The sequence below is a fragment of the Diaphorina citri genome, unplaced genomic scaffold, assembly GCF_000475195.1.
Source record: "Diaphorina citri unplaced genomic scaffold, Diaci psyllid genome assembly version 1.1 scaffold1506, whole genome shotgun sequence".
NCBI lineage: Eukaryota > Metazoa > Arthropoda > Insecta > Hemiptera > Psyllidae > Diaphorina > Diaphorina citri.
In genome coordinates, this window is record NW_007378932.1 from 18689 (window position 1) to 32092 (window position 13404).

Consider the following 13404-nt stretch of genomic DNA (forward strand, 5'->3'; position numbering starts at 1 on the left):
AGGCTTGTACATTGTTACTTACAGTTACCAGTAGTTCACATCGTTAGGTTTTATTGTTTGCTCAAGTACCTAACAACCTCCCATCCTCCTTATTACACTATTTATGGAATCGAACGAAGTGAATTCAAAAATTTAAAGCGTCAATTTTTCCGTTAGTTTATATATGTCTGTGTTTATCTGTCTGTTTGTACGTCCATTAGTTAGTTAGTTTCTTCCACCACATTTTTTGAAGGGTTTGTCCAATTTTGCATGAAATTTGGCGTACGTATTCAATACATTTAAACACCTTCCCTTAAACCAGGCATGTTAAACTGGCGGCCCGCGGGCCGCATGCGGCCCGCCCGGTCAAATTGTGCGGCCCCGTAATACGTATCTTTCCTTTGAAAAACATTATCAATATTTTTTACAGTATTGTCAATATATCGACATTATTGACAAGTATGTTGATAGTGTGGAGGCGACATACATAAAGTATACCTACTATACCTGTAGATTTGTATACTTATCAAATTCATGAGCCTTTACTTTTGTGATGAAGCTGTGAGCTTCTTCACAAATTTGTGGGTTTTTGTTAAATCAAGCCATTCTTTGCAATAAGACTGAGTTCATTGCAAAATCTAGCCACGAATGCCACGATTCGTCCGGTATCTGAACCTGAAACCTCCTACGTACAAGTCTAGGATGCAATACCCGCTACTCTTAAGGAATTGTCTAGGGAGGTTTCTTTTGCAAACATTTCTCAACAAAGGAGGTTTTTTTTTTCTCTCTCAAGCCTTCAGCTCATTAGGAACTCTTACTATAGCATTCCGTGGGGACTGAGGGAAGACAAAACCTTGCATTTACATTTCCAACAGCTGCCGCTGCTATCTACCCCAGTCTCTCTCTACCACCCAACCCCAGTCTATAGGGAACACTGCATCCTTCTTGCTGTATACAGTATGTCGCAGCAGTCCTGTAAGTTCCTTATTTTTTGTGCGGCTAGGAATTTTTGAATTCTGATTGATCCTAGGATTGGGAAAAAGAAAAGAATGGTGGTATATAGAGAAAGGGAAAAAAAACTTTTATTGGTGGCATGAAAAAATCGATTAATATCTTGCCTAATACGGGAGGTGAGAGATTTTTCACCCGTAACAAAGAGCGTGACATAAGATATCAGAGCACTGCATCCTTCTTGCTGTATACAGTATGTCGCAGAAGTCCTGTAAGTTCCTTAATTTTTTGAACGGCTAGGAATTTTTGAATTCTGATTGATCCTAAGGATTAGGAAAAAGACAAGAATGGTGGTAGAGAAACGGGGAAAAAAACTTTAATGATGGCATGAAAAACCTGATTTGGTCCCGGGAAGTGACAGTTTTTGAATAAAAATGGTCATTTCTAATTTTCTAGATAAATTTAAATGAGAATTGAGAACCCATATTTCTTACTTCATTTTTGAAATTGCAGCATGCAAGAATCGAATAATATCTTGCTATTAATCGAATAATATCTTGCATAATACGGGAGGTGAGAGATTTTTCACCCCTAACAAAGAGCGTGACAATAAGATATCAGATCGGTGTATTTTTAGGTGCTGAAAAAGTGTTTTTCCTTATCTTTAATTATTTATGTCTTTGGGCCTCTTGGGTTTAGTGAGTGTTAGGACCAGACCCTCTTGATGACACCACTAGATGAGCCTTTTCCTAATCCTAGGATACATCAGAATTTAAAAATACCGTTCAAAAAATAAAGGGGTACCTTAACTTCTGGTTTTTCACCCCTAACAAAGAGCGTGACATAAGATATCAGATAGGTGTATTTTTAGGTGCTGAAAAAGTGTTTTTCGTTATCTTTAATTATTTATGTCTTTGGGTCTCTTGGGTTTAGTGAGTGTTAGGACCAGACTCTTTTGATGCCACCACTAGATGAGCCTTTTCCTAATCCTAGGATACATCAGAATTTAAAAATACCGTTCAAAAAATAAAGGGGTACCTTAACTTCTGGGACATACGCTACATATTAGTAGCTTCTTTTAACTCCAAAGTTACACTTTAGGAAGAAGCGCGAACTTTTTTTTTATAACTTCTTATTCTAAAATGAACTTTTACCAGGAAACTTTGTGTTCCCCTCGCACTTTCATTATGAACAGGTTGTCATACCTACCTATACATTAGTATACACTATTTATGGAATCGAACGAAGTGAATTCAAAAATTTAAAGCGTCAATTTTTTCTTTAGTTTATATATGTCTGTGTTTATCTGTCTGTTTGTACGTCCGTTAGTTAGTTAGTTTCTTCCACCACATCTTTTGAAGGGTTTGTACAATTTTGCATGAAATTTGCTTATATAGTTGGTAGTGCGTCTGCCTTGTAAGCGCTAGGCTCTTCATTCGATTCCCGCCTCTTCTACTATAGCATTTCCTAAAGGCGTTAACCCTTCGAGGATCTGGTGAACCTATCACTGGCTGTCTGGGTGTCTGGTTACTGTAACTGTTGCACTATAAGCTGGAAAAATAGCTTACCCTAACCAGTCTAAATTTAGCTGATAGCATTTTTACTGACCAGAGTATAACTGCTATATGGTTCTCTTCTACTATAGCATTTCCTAAAGGCGTTAACCCTTCGAGGATCTGGTGAACCTATCACTGGCTGTCTGGGTGTCTGGTTACTGTAACTGTTGCACTATAAGCTGGAAAAATAGCTTACCCTAACCAGTCTAAATTTAGCTGATAGCATTTTTACTGACCAGAGTATAACTGTAACTGCTATGGTTTTTGGTGACTGGGGGGGTCTTACCCTCCTTTCGGACGACAAGCTACCCGTTTCCTCACATTAACCTCATCAGCCTGAGTGAGACCGGAAAAAGTCACCCATCGTATAACCAAGTAGGTAACCAACCACTCGATACATTCTAGCTTCCTTGGTTGATTTTCTGCTATCTCTAACATGGTTTTTGGTGACTGGGGGTCTTACCCTCCTTTCGGACGACAAGCTACCCGTTTCCTCACATTAACCTCACCAGCCTGAGTGAGACTGGAAAAAGTCACCCATCGTATAACCAAGTAGGTAACCAACCACTCGATACATTCTAGCTTCCTTGGTTGATTTTCTGCTATCTCTAACGGTTTTTGGTGACTGGGGGTCTTACCCTCCTTTCGGACGACAAGCTACCCGTTTCCTCACATTAACCTCACCAGCCTGAGTGAGACTGGAAAAAGTCACCCATCGTATAACCAAGTAGGTAACCAACCACTCGATACATTCTAGCTTCCTTGGTTGATTTTCTGCTATCTCTAACTGCAATTTAGTTTAAGAAATTTGTTGCATCGCAGGGTTAATAACATGGAAATTCTGAAACATTATGAAAGCTGACTGTTTGGCGCGCTGTATTTCAGAACTTTGGTTTTATATTTCCCGCGTAATTAATATTTACAACTTAGCAACTTGTACTCATGTAGGTAGGTGTATACCCTATACCTTAACACCGCAGTGTATAGCTAATGCAAGTAGAGTAAAGCAGCAAGTCGGCATTTGATAAATAAAACCGCCTATCAAAGTCATTAACACCGCAGTGTATAGCTAATGCAAGTAGAGTAAAGCAGCAAGTCGGCATTTGATAAATAAAACCGCCTATCAAAGTCATCATTCTTCTCTCTTTTAAAAAATGACATCACTCGAAATAATGTTTAAAAATGAACTTTGAAGGGAAGAGAAAAAAGAGGAAAAATAGAAAGTAAAAAGTTAATATAATATTTTCTTTCTTTCATTTATATTTTATTTCCTTATTTTATATCTCCTTGTTCGTTTCCTTTCTCTCTAAATATAATTGTGTGCTTTGTCTTCTGTTAAAGAATATTAAAGACAGCTAGGCGAATCAAAGTCAAAGGCATTTTCAAACAAGATGAGAAAATTATGATTTTGTTTTTTTCTCAATTGAAAGTCAATTTATTGTTAATCATATTGACGACGAAGGAAAAAAAAGGAAAAATGAAAAACATCACGGGGAAACGGAAAATAAATAAAAAACGAAATGAATTGAAGACATCATTGAGTTTTCTTTGAAGTTTTTTCCCTTATTTTTTTGCTGAAACTTTTTTTTTTCGTCTGATTTTTATTTTCTTCGAAATACGCTGGATGCTACGACAGATTGAGTTAGTAATGAGAAAAATACAACTCGTCATTTAAAGGCCAAATCATCAAATGGAAGCCAACTCCATAATAAAAAGAGCGTATAAAGCTATGAACTATAAAGTGATTAGATTTTGTACAAAATTTTATATTGCAAAGAGATAGCAATGTCATATCATAATTCGACCCCAAACTATCCAAATCCGCCGTCTCAACACAATGCAAGATTGCTGGGATGATTTCTCCTATCAGTTAACCACTGTATCACCACTCACCATCCTGTTTGACATAGTTGACTACACTCTGGGTGCTAGCTTTGTCCGGGATCAACTCTACGTGAAGCGTCACTATGGTATGCCCTTGTGTTGCTGGCTTCACAGCATGCTTGTTATATTTGCTAGTGGTATTCTATCCAATGTCCTCCTTGGCAAGTCTGTCCTCATGCCATTCCAGACGGTGAATGTGCTCCTCGCCACATGTATCTGGTACCTAGTGTTCTACAGCCCGTATGACATTGGGTATCGCGTTATCCAGCACAGTAGTGTCTACACAGGTCTCTACATACTACATGAGGTACATCGCTATCACAAAATAGACACCAGAATCCAGTATGTACGCCAGTTGTTTCCAGACGGTTACTTTATCATGGTGATAGTAGGTACTGTCTCAGGGAATGCCACTGGGTTTGCTAGGATGTTGCAGGATATGGTGCGAGGATTGTGGACCCCAGAGCATGCCAGTGTCATTACTAAGATCTGCCTGATTGCCAGTGTAGTCATCATAGCTACGAGTGAGGTGGAGGTTCTGGCATTACCCTATCCCATGGTAGAGTTGATTCTCATCTCATTGTTCGTGTGGTGCAGGATTAATATTATGCTCAATCCCAAGTTTGAGCCATTCGAGAGGATTGAGCATACTATATGCCATTATCTGTTTTACGTCAGCAGGAGGATGTCAACACATAACCTTTCTGCAAAACAAAAATAATCCAGCCATCAAAGACCGAAAACTGATTTTTATTGTTTTACGTCAGCAGGAGGATGTCAACACATAACCTTTCTGCGAAACAAAAATAATCCAGCCATCAAAGACCGAAAACTGATTTTTATCGACTGTATGGTCCCCAATTTTATGCCATTAAAGAACGTTCAATTTATTGTTTGACGCATAAATAAATGCTTGTAACCAATGTCGTTCCCTGATTAATATACACCTCGCGAAATGTTGATCTGACGTGCACTCGAACCACCAACCCCCAGATCCAAAGTCCTCCGCGCTAACCGCTTGGGTTTGGAAAGTAATTAATGACGGTGGTTCTTAAAGTTTGTAACCAAAGTCGTTCCCTGATTAATACACACCTCGCGAAATGTTGATTTGACGTGCACTCGAACCACCAACCCCCAGATCCAAAGTCCTCCGCGCTAACCGCTTGGGTTTGGAAAGTAATTAATGACGGTGGTTCTCTAATGTGCCATTTCCCAATGGTCTACTTGCCAATATTCTCAGCAATTTACGGAGATTAAGATATAAAAGTTCCAACTTTCCCATTAACAGATAGGTAAACAGGAACTCTAGATAGCTTGGCCATGATTAATTATGCAGAGGGAACTTTAATTCACACGACTATCAGTAGTAGCAGCAATAATAGGAGGAGCAGTAGTTATAGCAGGAGCAGAAGCAGCAACAGCAGCTGAATTATTTACGATAGAGAGGACGCGAATCTTATATTATAAGAACGAGATCCATTCACTCATTCACATTTCACATTTCATAGTTCACACAACTATCAGTAGTAGCAGCAGCAATAATAGGAGGAGCAGTAGTTATAGCAGGAGCAGAAGCAGCAACAGCAGCTGAATTATTTACAATAGAGAGGACGCGAATTTAGTATAAACTCAATAAACTGAGAAAATTGACCGTTTTTTTCACCTTTTCTTCTCCTTCTTCTTAATTTATAAACTTTCTTAAATACTGACCTAAGTTATAAAGCGTAGTGGTGTAGTGGTTGTCGCGCTGGACTTCGGATCTGGTGGTTGGTGCTTCGAGGTCAAGTCAAGTCAAGTCATAATTTTAGCGTGCAAGTTTTCCAACGCGTAGAATTGCCTTTACAAAACTCTCGATGCAAGTTATTTCAGAACTCTTAGTGCAAGCCATATCAATCCCCTGATGCAAGTCATTTCTAACTTGTGGTGCAAGTTATTCAAAGACTTCAGTAGTCAGCACTGCGGGGAACATTTCTCTGAAGAAAAACTTCCAACAAAGTCTTTCGCTGTTCGCGAAGTAGAAGAGGAAACCAAATTACACAGATAAAAGTGTAGCAAAATGAGAATGAGGGGGAGGAAGAGGAGGAGAAGCAGCAAGAGCAGGAGAGGAAGGAGAAGAAGGCAGCAAGGCAGAAATAGGTGCAAGGCAAAGTTGAGGTGGAGGTGGAAGGGGTATCTCAGGAGCGAGCACAAGACTCTTAATCCCTCAGGCAGTCAGGCCTACAGCCTCATGCCAGGCACTCACGCTCAGCGTCTGAGAGACCTTGGTTTGAAGTTTTTTCGACACACGTTCCGACTTTCTGACGGCATGAGTGGCGAACTTACTTATCCGTGTCCAAATGAATTCAGCATGTAAACCTCCAGAATTCTGCAACTGCTATGGCTGCGGGGCTGCACGAATAGAGATCACTTTGAGTGCAGGTTGTGCCGATGTTGTTACAAGTAGGTGGGCCTCGTCTTGTATTTCCCCACGGTCACACTTTTCGTCATCTGAGTATCCCCACTTTACAAGCTCCTTCTGGATTTCAGCCGGCGTTGGTAGGGTATGTGTCCATGTAGGGGATGTCGATCGTCTTCAGCTTGTTTTGTTCTCTCCTTTTCTGCAGCAACTTCTCTTCGTATTTTTGGTGGAGCGTTTCCTACTATTGAGTATAGCTTTCCTACAGGGGTGGGTTTTAAGTGGCGGACAACATGTTGACATGAAATCTGACAGTGGCGAGCATCATGTCGACATGAAATTTGGGCCTCTTAATAATAAACTGGCTAGTGACACATATGTTGGCCAACTGTTGTATATTAGGTATATGATCTGGAGCTTCTTCCTAAAAGCAACGTCTCTCTCTTTACGGAGTATTTCACAACATTCTTTCGTCAAAACGATGTCATCCCTCGAGTTGGACTACTATAGTAAATGTAATACCGGTCATGTTTCTGAAACAGTCCCCACGATACACTATACTTGTATTCTTCACACATAAATCACATTGTAAATAAATGATAAGGACGGTATTGGGACCAGAATGCTGAAATTATTCTCCAGTACTCATACTGACTGGAAATACTTGAAATGATTCCTTCAATGCAAAAGGTCTATTTAGAGGAGCACATGGAAAACACATCAAACCCGACATTGACAGGGGGAAGGGATAGGTTTCCACGTTCCAAGCTAATCCCTGATGGATGAGTGTTTCAAAGATGCTGCGGTAAAAATGAAGATGTTGCAAGAGTTGAAATATCGCGAAAAGTGTTTTCGGTGGAATAAGCAGTACCTTATTGAAGGTGTGCTCTGTTTCTAGCTAAACATATTATCCTCATTGGAGATGTTCTCTGTTTTCATGCGTGAGAGAGAAGACGAATTACCTAGATTCAGTTGCTTTTACACAAAGTGGTACTTACGTGAGATGAGAAGATGAATTTGAAGCGCTTGTGGATCTTACCTGAAACATGAATATATCACTATGCATCACTAGACTGTATATGCAACACTAGATTGTATAGGTATAAAGTGCAACACAAGTTTATATGCATTCTTTATGAACTTTTTCTTCTATTTACTTCCTCTCTCCCTCCATCTAGCTGTTCACTAAATTCTCTCTCCCTGTCTCTGGTTGTAGCTTTCCCTTCATTTAGATTCTTTCTCTCTCTCTCTCTCTCTCTCTCTCTCTCTCTCTCTCTTTCTTTTTCTTTTTCTCTCTCTTTCTTTCTCTCCTTAGGGTAAAGGGGCTTTTCAGTCTCATCTCAGTAAGCAGTATAAATGAGGTATTCTCTCTCTCTCTCTCTCTCTCTCTCTCTCTCTCTCTCTCTCTCTCTCTCTCTCTCTCTCTCTCTCTCTCTCTGCAAGAGAGAGGGAGAGAGAGAGAGGGAGAGAGAGAGAGAGAGAGCAAGAAAGAGAGATATGGCGGCAGTTCAACGACATTTTTATTGTTTGACTTTTCTGTTATTTTCTCATTATCATTTTTTACATTTTCTTCCGCCTCACCGCTTACCAAATTTTCTTCTCTTTTTCCTCCCACACCTCCTCTTCTTCTTCTTCTTCCTCCTCCTCTTCCTTTATTCTCTCCCTCCTCTTCTTCTTCTTCCTCCTCCTCCTCCTCTTCTTCTCATTCTCTATCTCCCAGTCTGCTGGTTCATTTTTACAAATGTCTTCATTTTCCAACATAATTTTCTTTCCTCTTTTCTCTCCTTCTTCATTTCTCATATCTTCTGTTCCCCCCTTCTCCTTTTCTCTTTTCATTATTTTCAATGTGTTCATTTTCTGCTGCTTTCTCAAATTGAAACTTTTCTCCGGACTTCTTCTAAATGATTTCTACTGTGGATGAGTTTCGTGATTCTTATACTTTCTCAATCCTCACTCGGAATTTTCCACGGTGGGATTCAGCTCCTCATGTCGTAGCATACCCATCCCGTAGTATGCCTCTCATCAGATCGGAGAGCACAGACACATTACTTCCCATTTAGGTGCTCGATCAACACAAGAGCACCAGAAAGTAGCCCGTTGAAATACAATATGGAATGGAAATCAAGTGTATTTTTTTTAAAATCGAAACGAGTGTGCAATTTTTTTCATCGATGGTGGGAATCGAACCCGTGACTGTATGGCAAGCAAGCGCGTTAAACCACGGGGATAACCGTACCCCCAATGTCCAATGTTCCTTAGCACATTGTGCAGTTCTTCTATTGTCGGGAATTTTCCCCCAATTTCCCAGGTGGGATCTTCATGTCTAGACATGGCTCTTAACATAAGATAACAACAAAATTGTTTGCTGTCGGGGATTTTTCTAGGAGAGATGGGGGTGAGAGTAGTTTAGCGGGATTTCATTAGTGTTTAACAACCCGAAGGGATATTTCCCTTCGTTAAACTGTTAAGATTAGATAGAACTAGAAATAGGAAGTGTATACTAACCAGAGGTATCTTAAACCAAGTTTACCAGGTGTTTTTTTTTTTTTTTTTTTTTTTTTTTTTTTTTTTTTTTTGGGAAAGGCATATAAAAATAAAAATTTTTCTTGGGTAAATTTTTGTTTTTGTTTTTTCGTGAGACAGGCATAAATACGGTAACAACTTTGCTAGTGTAGAATTTTGGATTTGGACCTCACTCTGAAGGAGGACTCATTGGGACCTCAAACTCAAATGTCGTATAATTAATGTACGTACTTCTACGCTAAATTACATTAAAATAAAATGGGATAAAGCCTAGAAAAATTATAATTAACAGATCTCTCTCTCCTTTTCTTTCTCTCTCTCTCCTTTTCTTTCTTTCTTTCTCTCTCTCTCTCTCTCTCCCTCTCTCTCTATTCATTCCATTTTCATAATGTCCTCGTTGGGGATACAAATTATGAGATGTATTTAAGACCTTGAGAGGGTTCAGCAGAATCTCGCAGACAACCCGGGCACAGGATGTGTGAGAAGTTAGGACTCCTCAAAGAATAGGTCCGAATGAGCCCAAACTCCCGAGGAAATTTCCATTTATGTACCTAATGAATGTATAGCACATTTTTATAAATTTCATGAAAATCGCACAAGAATTTTGGATTTGGACCTCACTCTGAAGGAGGACTCATTGGGACCTCAAACTTAAATGTTGTATAATTAATGTACGTACTTCTACGCTAAATTACATTAAAATAAAATGGGATAAAGCCTAGAAAAATTATGATTAACAGATCTCTCTCTCCTTTTCTCTCTCTATTCATTCCATTTTCATAATGTCCTCGTTTGGGATACAAATTATGAGATGTATTTAAGACCTTGAGAGTCCTTAAATGAAATTATTATTTTCTTTTCATTTACAGAGAGAAAAAAAATGTAAAAAAAAGTAATATAAAGTGAAAGAAAAAACAGTAGGAAGAGGAGGAAGAAAGGGGGAGAGGCAGTACTGTTACAGGAGAAGGAGGTAGAGGGGAGAGAGATGGTTTTTAATTTTGTAAAAAAAAAAAACAGGATCGTTATAAAAACCGTCGCGTTCTAATTATTATAATTATTTCTGATGATAATTATTACTGTCATTAAATATTATTCCCCACTTTTTTTTAAAATAAATTAGAACGGATAGAAATTTTATGTCAAGCTTCTACTTTAAACGGGATAAAAAATAAATAAAACGGGGCCTCTTTCGCTTTACTCCCTCAGGATGAAAGGTGAAACTGTAATTTTTAATTTTGGTGAAAATTGGTCCAAATGACCTTTTTTGTAGGCTCTCGATTTCTCGATGGAATAAGTACGGGGAAATTTGCAAAAAAAAAAAAAAACACTTCATTCAGCAGCAACCTACATACATCGCACGTGACGCCAAACTTGTCACTTCAAACAACACTCAAGTTTGAAAGAGCAGATAGCCAAACCAAACCACTAAAGATTATTTATCAGACAGTTGAATCTAATTTGAAAAACAAAAAGAAAAGAAGAGCAAACTTCGTTGTTTTGGGGGATAAGAAAGAGAAAAGGAGGAAGAGAAGAATCTTGGGAGGAGGAGTAGAAAGGAGGTAATAAGGGTCAAAGAAAAATAGAGAAGGAATAAAAAGAAATACAAGGAGACAAAGGAAAAAGTGTAGGAAGAACAGAGAAATGAGGACAAGGAAAAGAAAGAAAAGAAGTGCAAACTTCGTTGTTTTTGGGGATAAGAAAGAGAAGAGGAGGAAGAGAAGATTCTTGGGAGGAGGAGTAGAAAGGAGGTAAAAAGGGTAAAAGAAGAATAGAGAAGGAATAAAAAGAAACACAAGGAGACAAAGGAAAAAGTGTAGGAAGAACAGAGAAATGAGGACAAGGAAAAGAAAAGAAGAAAAGTTTGTTTCATACAAAGTTTGATTTGCACGTGGCATCAAGTTTGAAACATGAGGAAGTTTCCAAAAGCAACACAAAGACACAAAATAATAAATAAGTAATACATCTTCGGATTTTCACAAACCTAATCTTGATGAATCACCTCTGATGTGGCTTTCAGAATTCCGAAACACCCATCACTGAGGATTTGAGGAATTCCTGGATAAAACTGATAGTGAACAACTCATCAGTATCTGGTCAGCTAAGGAGAACTTGGAAGTCAGCCACACCCAAACCGAGGCGCATGGAAGCAGGTTTATCAAAAAAAATGTCGACCTCACTTGAGAAGAAAAGACAAAGTAAAAGAAGCAGGCAATATCATTCAATGATAGTGAACAACTTATCAGTATCTGGTCAGCTAAGGAGAACTTGGAAGTCAGCCACACCCAAAACCGAGGCGCATGGAAGCAGGTTTATCAAAAAATGTCGACCTCACTTGAGAAGAAAAGACAAAGTAAAAGAAGCAGGCAATATCATTCAACAATAGAACAAAGACCTATACTGCACCCAAAGTTACCAAGATAAAACCCCATCCATCAAGAAGATAAGAATCACTCAAACCACAGACATGCCGAAAATCTCTCCCCCCACCCCAATCCATCAAATTGAAAGACTCAGATCCGCCCTAGTACACACCAACGCCCTTGTTCCTTTAGATTTTCCTCGTCTTCTACCTTTCCTCTTTCCATCTTATTGCCTTTATCTTCTTGCTTCTTGTTGTTCCCTACCTCTTTATTTTCATCATCTTCTTTTCCTATTCTCTACACCTATGATTTTCTTTTCCTCACTTTCTTTCCATCGTTATTCTTCAATTTATTTGTCGGTGTTTCCTACTTCTTGCTTTTCCTCATCCTCACTACACTTTGCTAATCTCCTCTTCTCCTTCTTATCGTTTTTCAAATATTCTCTCCTAATCTTCCTTCAAGTCTTACCCTGTCTCCTTCAATTCATTACTTCCGCCTTCTCCTTATTCTTCATTTGTCTCAACAATCTCTCCTCTTCTTTACCATCTCTCCTTCCACAACTTCAACTATCTCCTTTCTCTCGTCCGTCCTTTCAAGCCTTCACGGAGGATGACCTCCCCGATTTCCACACTTTCCCCATTTTCCCATCTCCACCTCTTCCTTCCCACGACCCTAATTCTTCTCTCACATCCACACCTCCTTTCTTCAACATCCTCTTCATATCTCAGTGAAAGGCCTCGTTTTTCTAGCCTGTTCCCACGTTTCCATCTACTTCTATTATGTTCATGTTTTGTCCTTTCCGGTATCACGAAATTTCAACAAAGCTTTCGACTAAAAATTTTCCGTCTACCCTTTTCTTCTCTCTTGAGGATTTACACTGAGGCTATTTGCCAGGATGCCAGGATTTGCTAGTTGAAACGTTCACAAAGGCCTTGTTTTTCTAGCCTGTTCCCACGTTTCCGTCTACTTTTATTATGTTCATGTTTTGTCCTTTCCGGTATCACGAAATTTGAACAAAGCTTTCCACTAATTTTTTGTCTACCCTTCTCTTCTCTCTGGAGGATTTACACTGAGGCTATTTGCCAGAATGCCAGGATTTGCTAGTTGAAACGTTCAATTTTCCGACATGGCTGGGGCCAGTTTAACTCATTACTATTTTCTTAAAGATGAGAATTGGCAGCTTGGCACATTCGATTGTGTCTTGTCTATATGGATTACGTCTACTTTGTCGTCTATAACGATTGTAGAAATAATCGATTTCTACTATTTCTAGTAGTCTATCACTAGTTAGGTACTCGTACTTATAGGATTGTAGATATAGATACCTACCTACCTCTTTTCAAACGAGTAAATTTATACATATGCATTCGAAAGTGTCCCACATGACTTGGCTTTCTATCTAATCCTCTACATGAGTATTCAAATATGTTACAGAGTTAGTTTTATTTATAAATATATTTATTTACATGTTTTTTTTTTTTATTTAAATGCTCTCCACTTGTACAAAAAAATGACCCACAGTAAAGAGATAAATAGAGCAGGAAAGAAGACAGAAAAATAGCAAATGAAATAAAGAGCAAGAGAGAGGGAGAGAGAGAGAGGGAGAGAGAGAGAGAGAGAGAGAGCAAGAAAGAGAGATATGGCGGCAGTTCAACGACATTTTTATTGTTTGACTTTTCTGTTATTTTCTCATTATCATTTTTTACATTTTCTTCCGCCTCACCGCTTACCAAATTTTCTTCTCTTTTTCCTCCCA

At 38.8% G+C, this 13404-nt stretch overlaps 1 protein-coding gene across 1 annotated transcript; it reads left to right on the forward strand.

Annotated features, from left to right (window-relative positions):
- The first annotated feature begins 4230 nt into the window (after positions 1 to 4230).
- Positions 4231 to 5256, forward strand: LOC103516197 (trimeric intracellular cation channel type 1B.1-like). Its single transcript, XM_017446952.2, has 2 exons — positions 4231 to 5118; positions 5208 to 5256. Exon 1 carries the CDS (start codon positions 4324 to 4326, stop codon positions 5089 to 5091), a length of 768 nt encoding a protein of 255 aa, XP_017302441.1. The 5' UTR covers positions 4231 to 4323; the 3' UTR covers positions 5092 to 5118; positions 5208 to 5256.
- The last annotated feature ends 8148 nt before the right edge of the window (positions 5257 to 13404 follow it).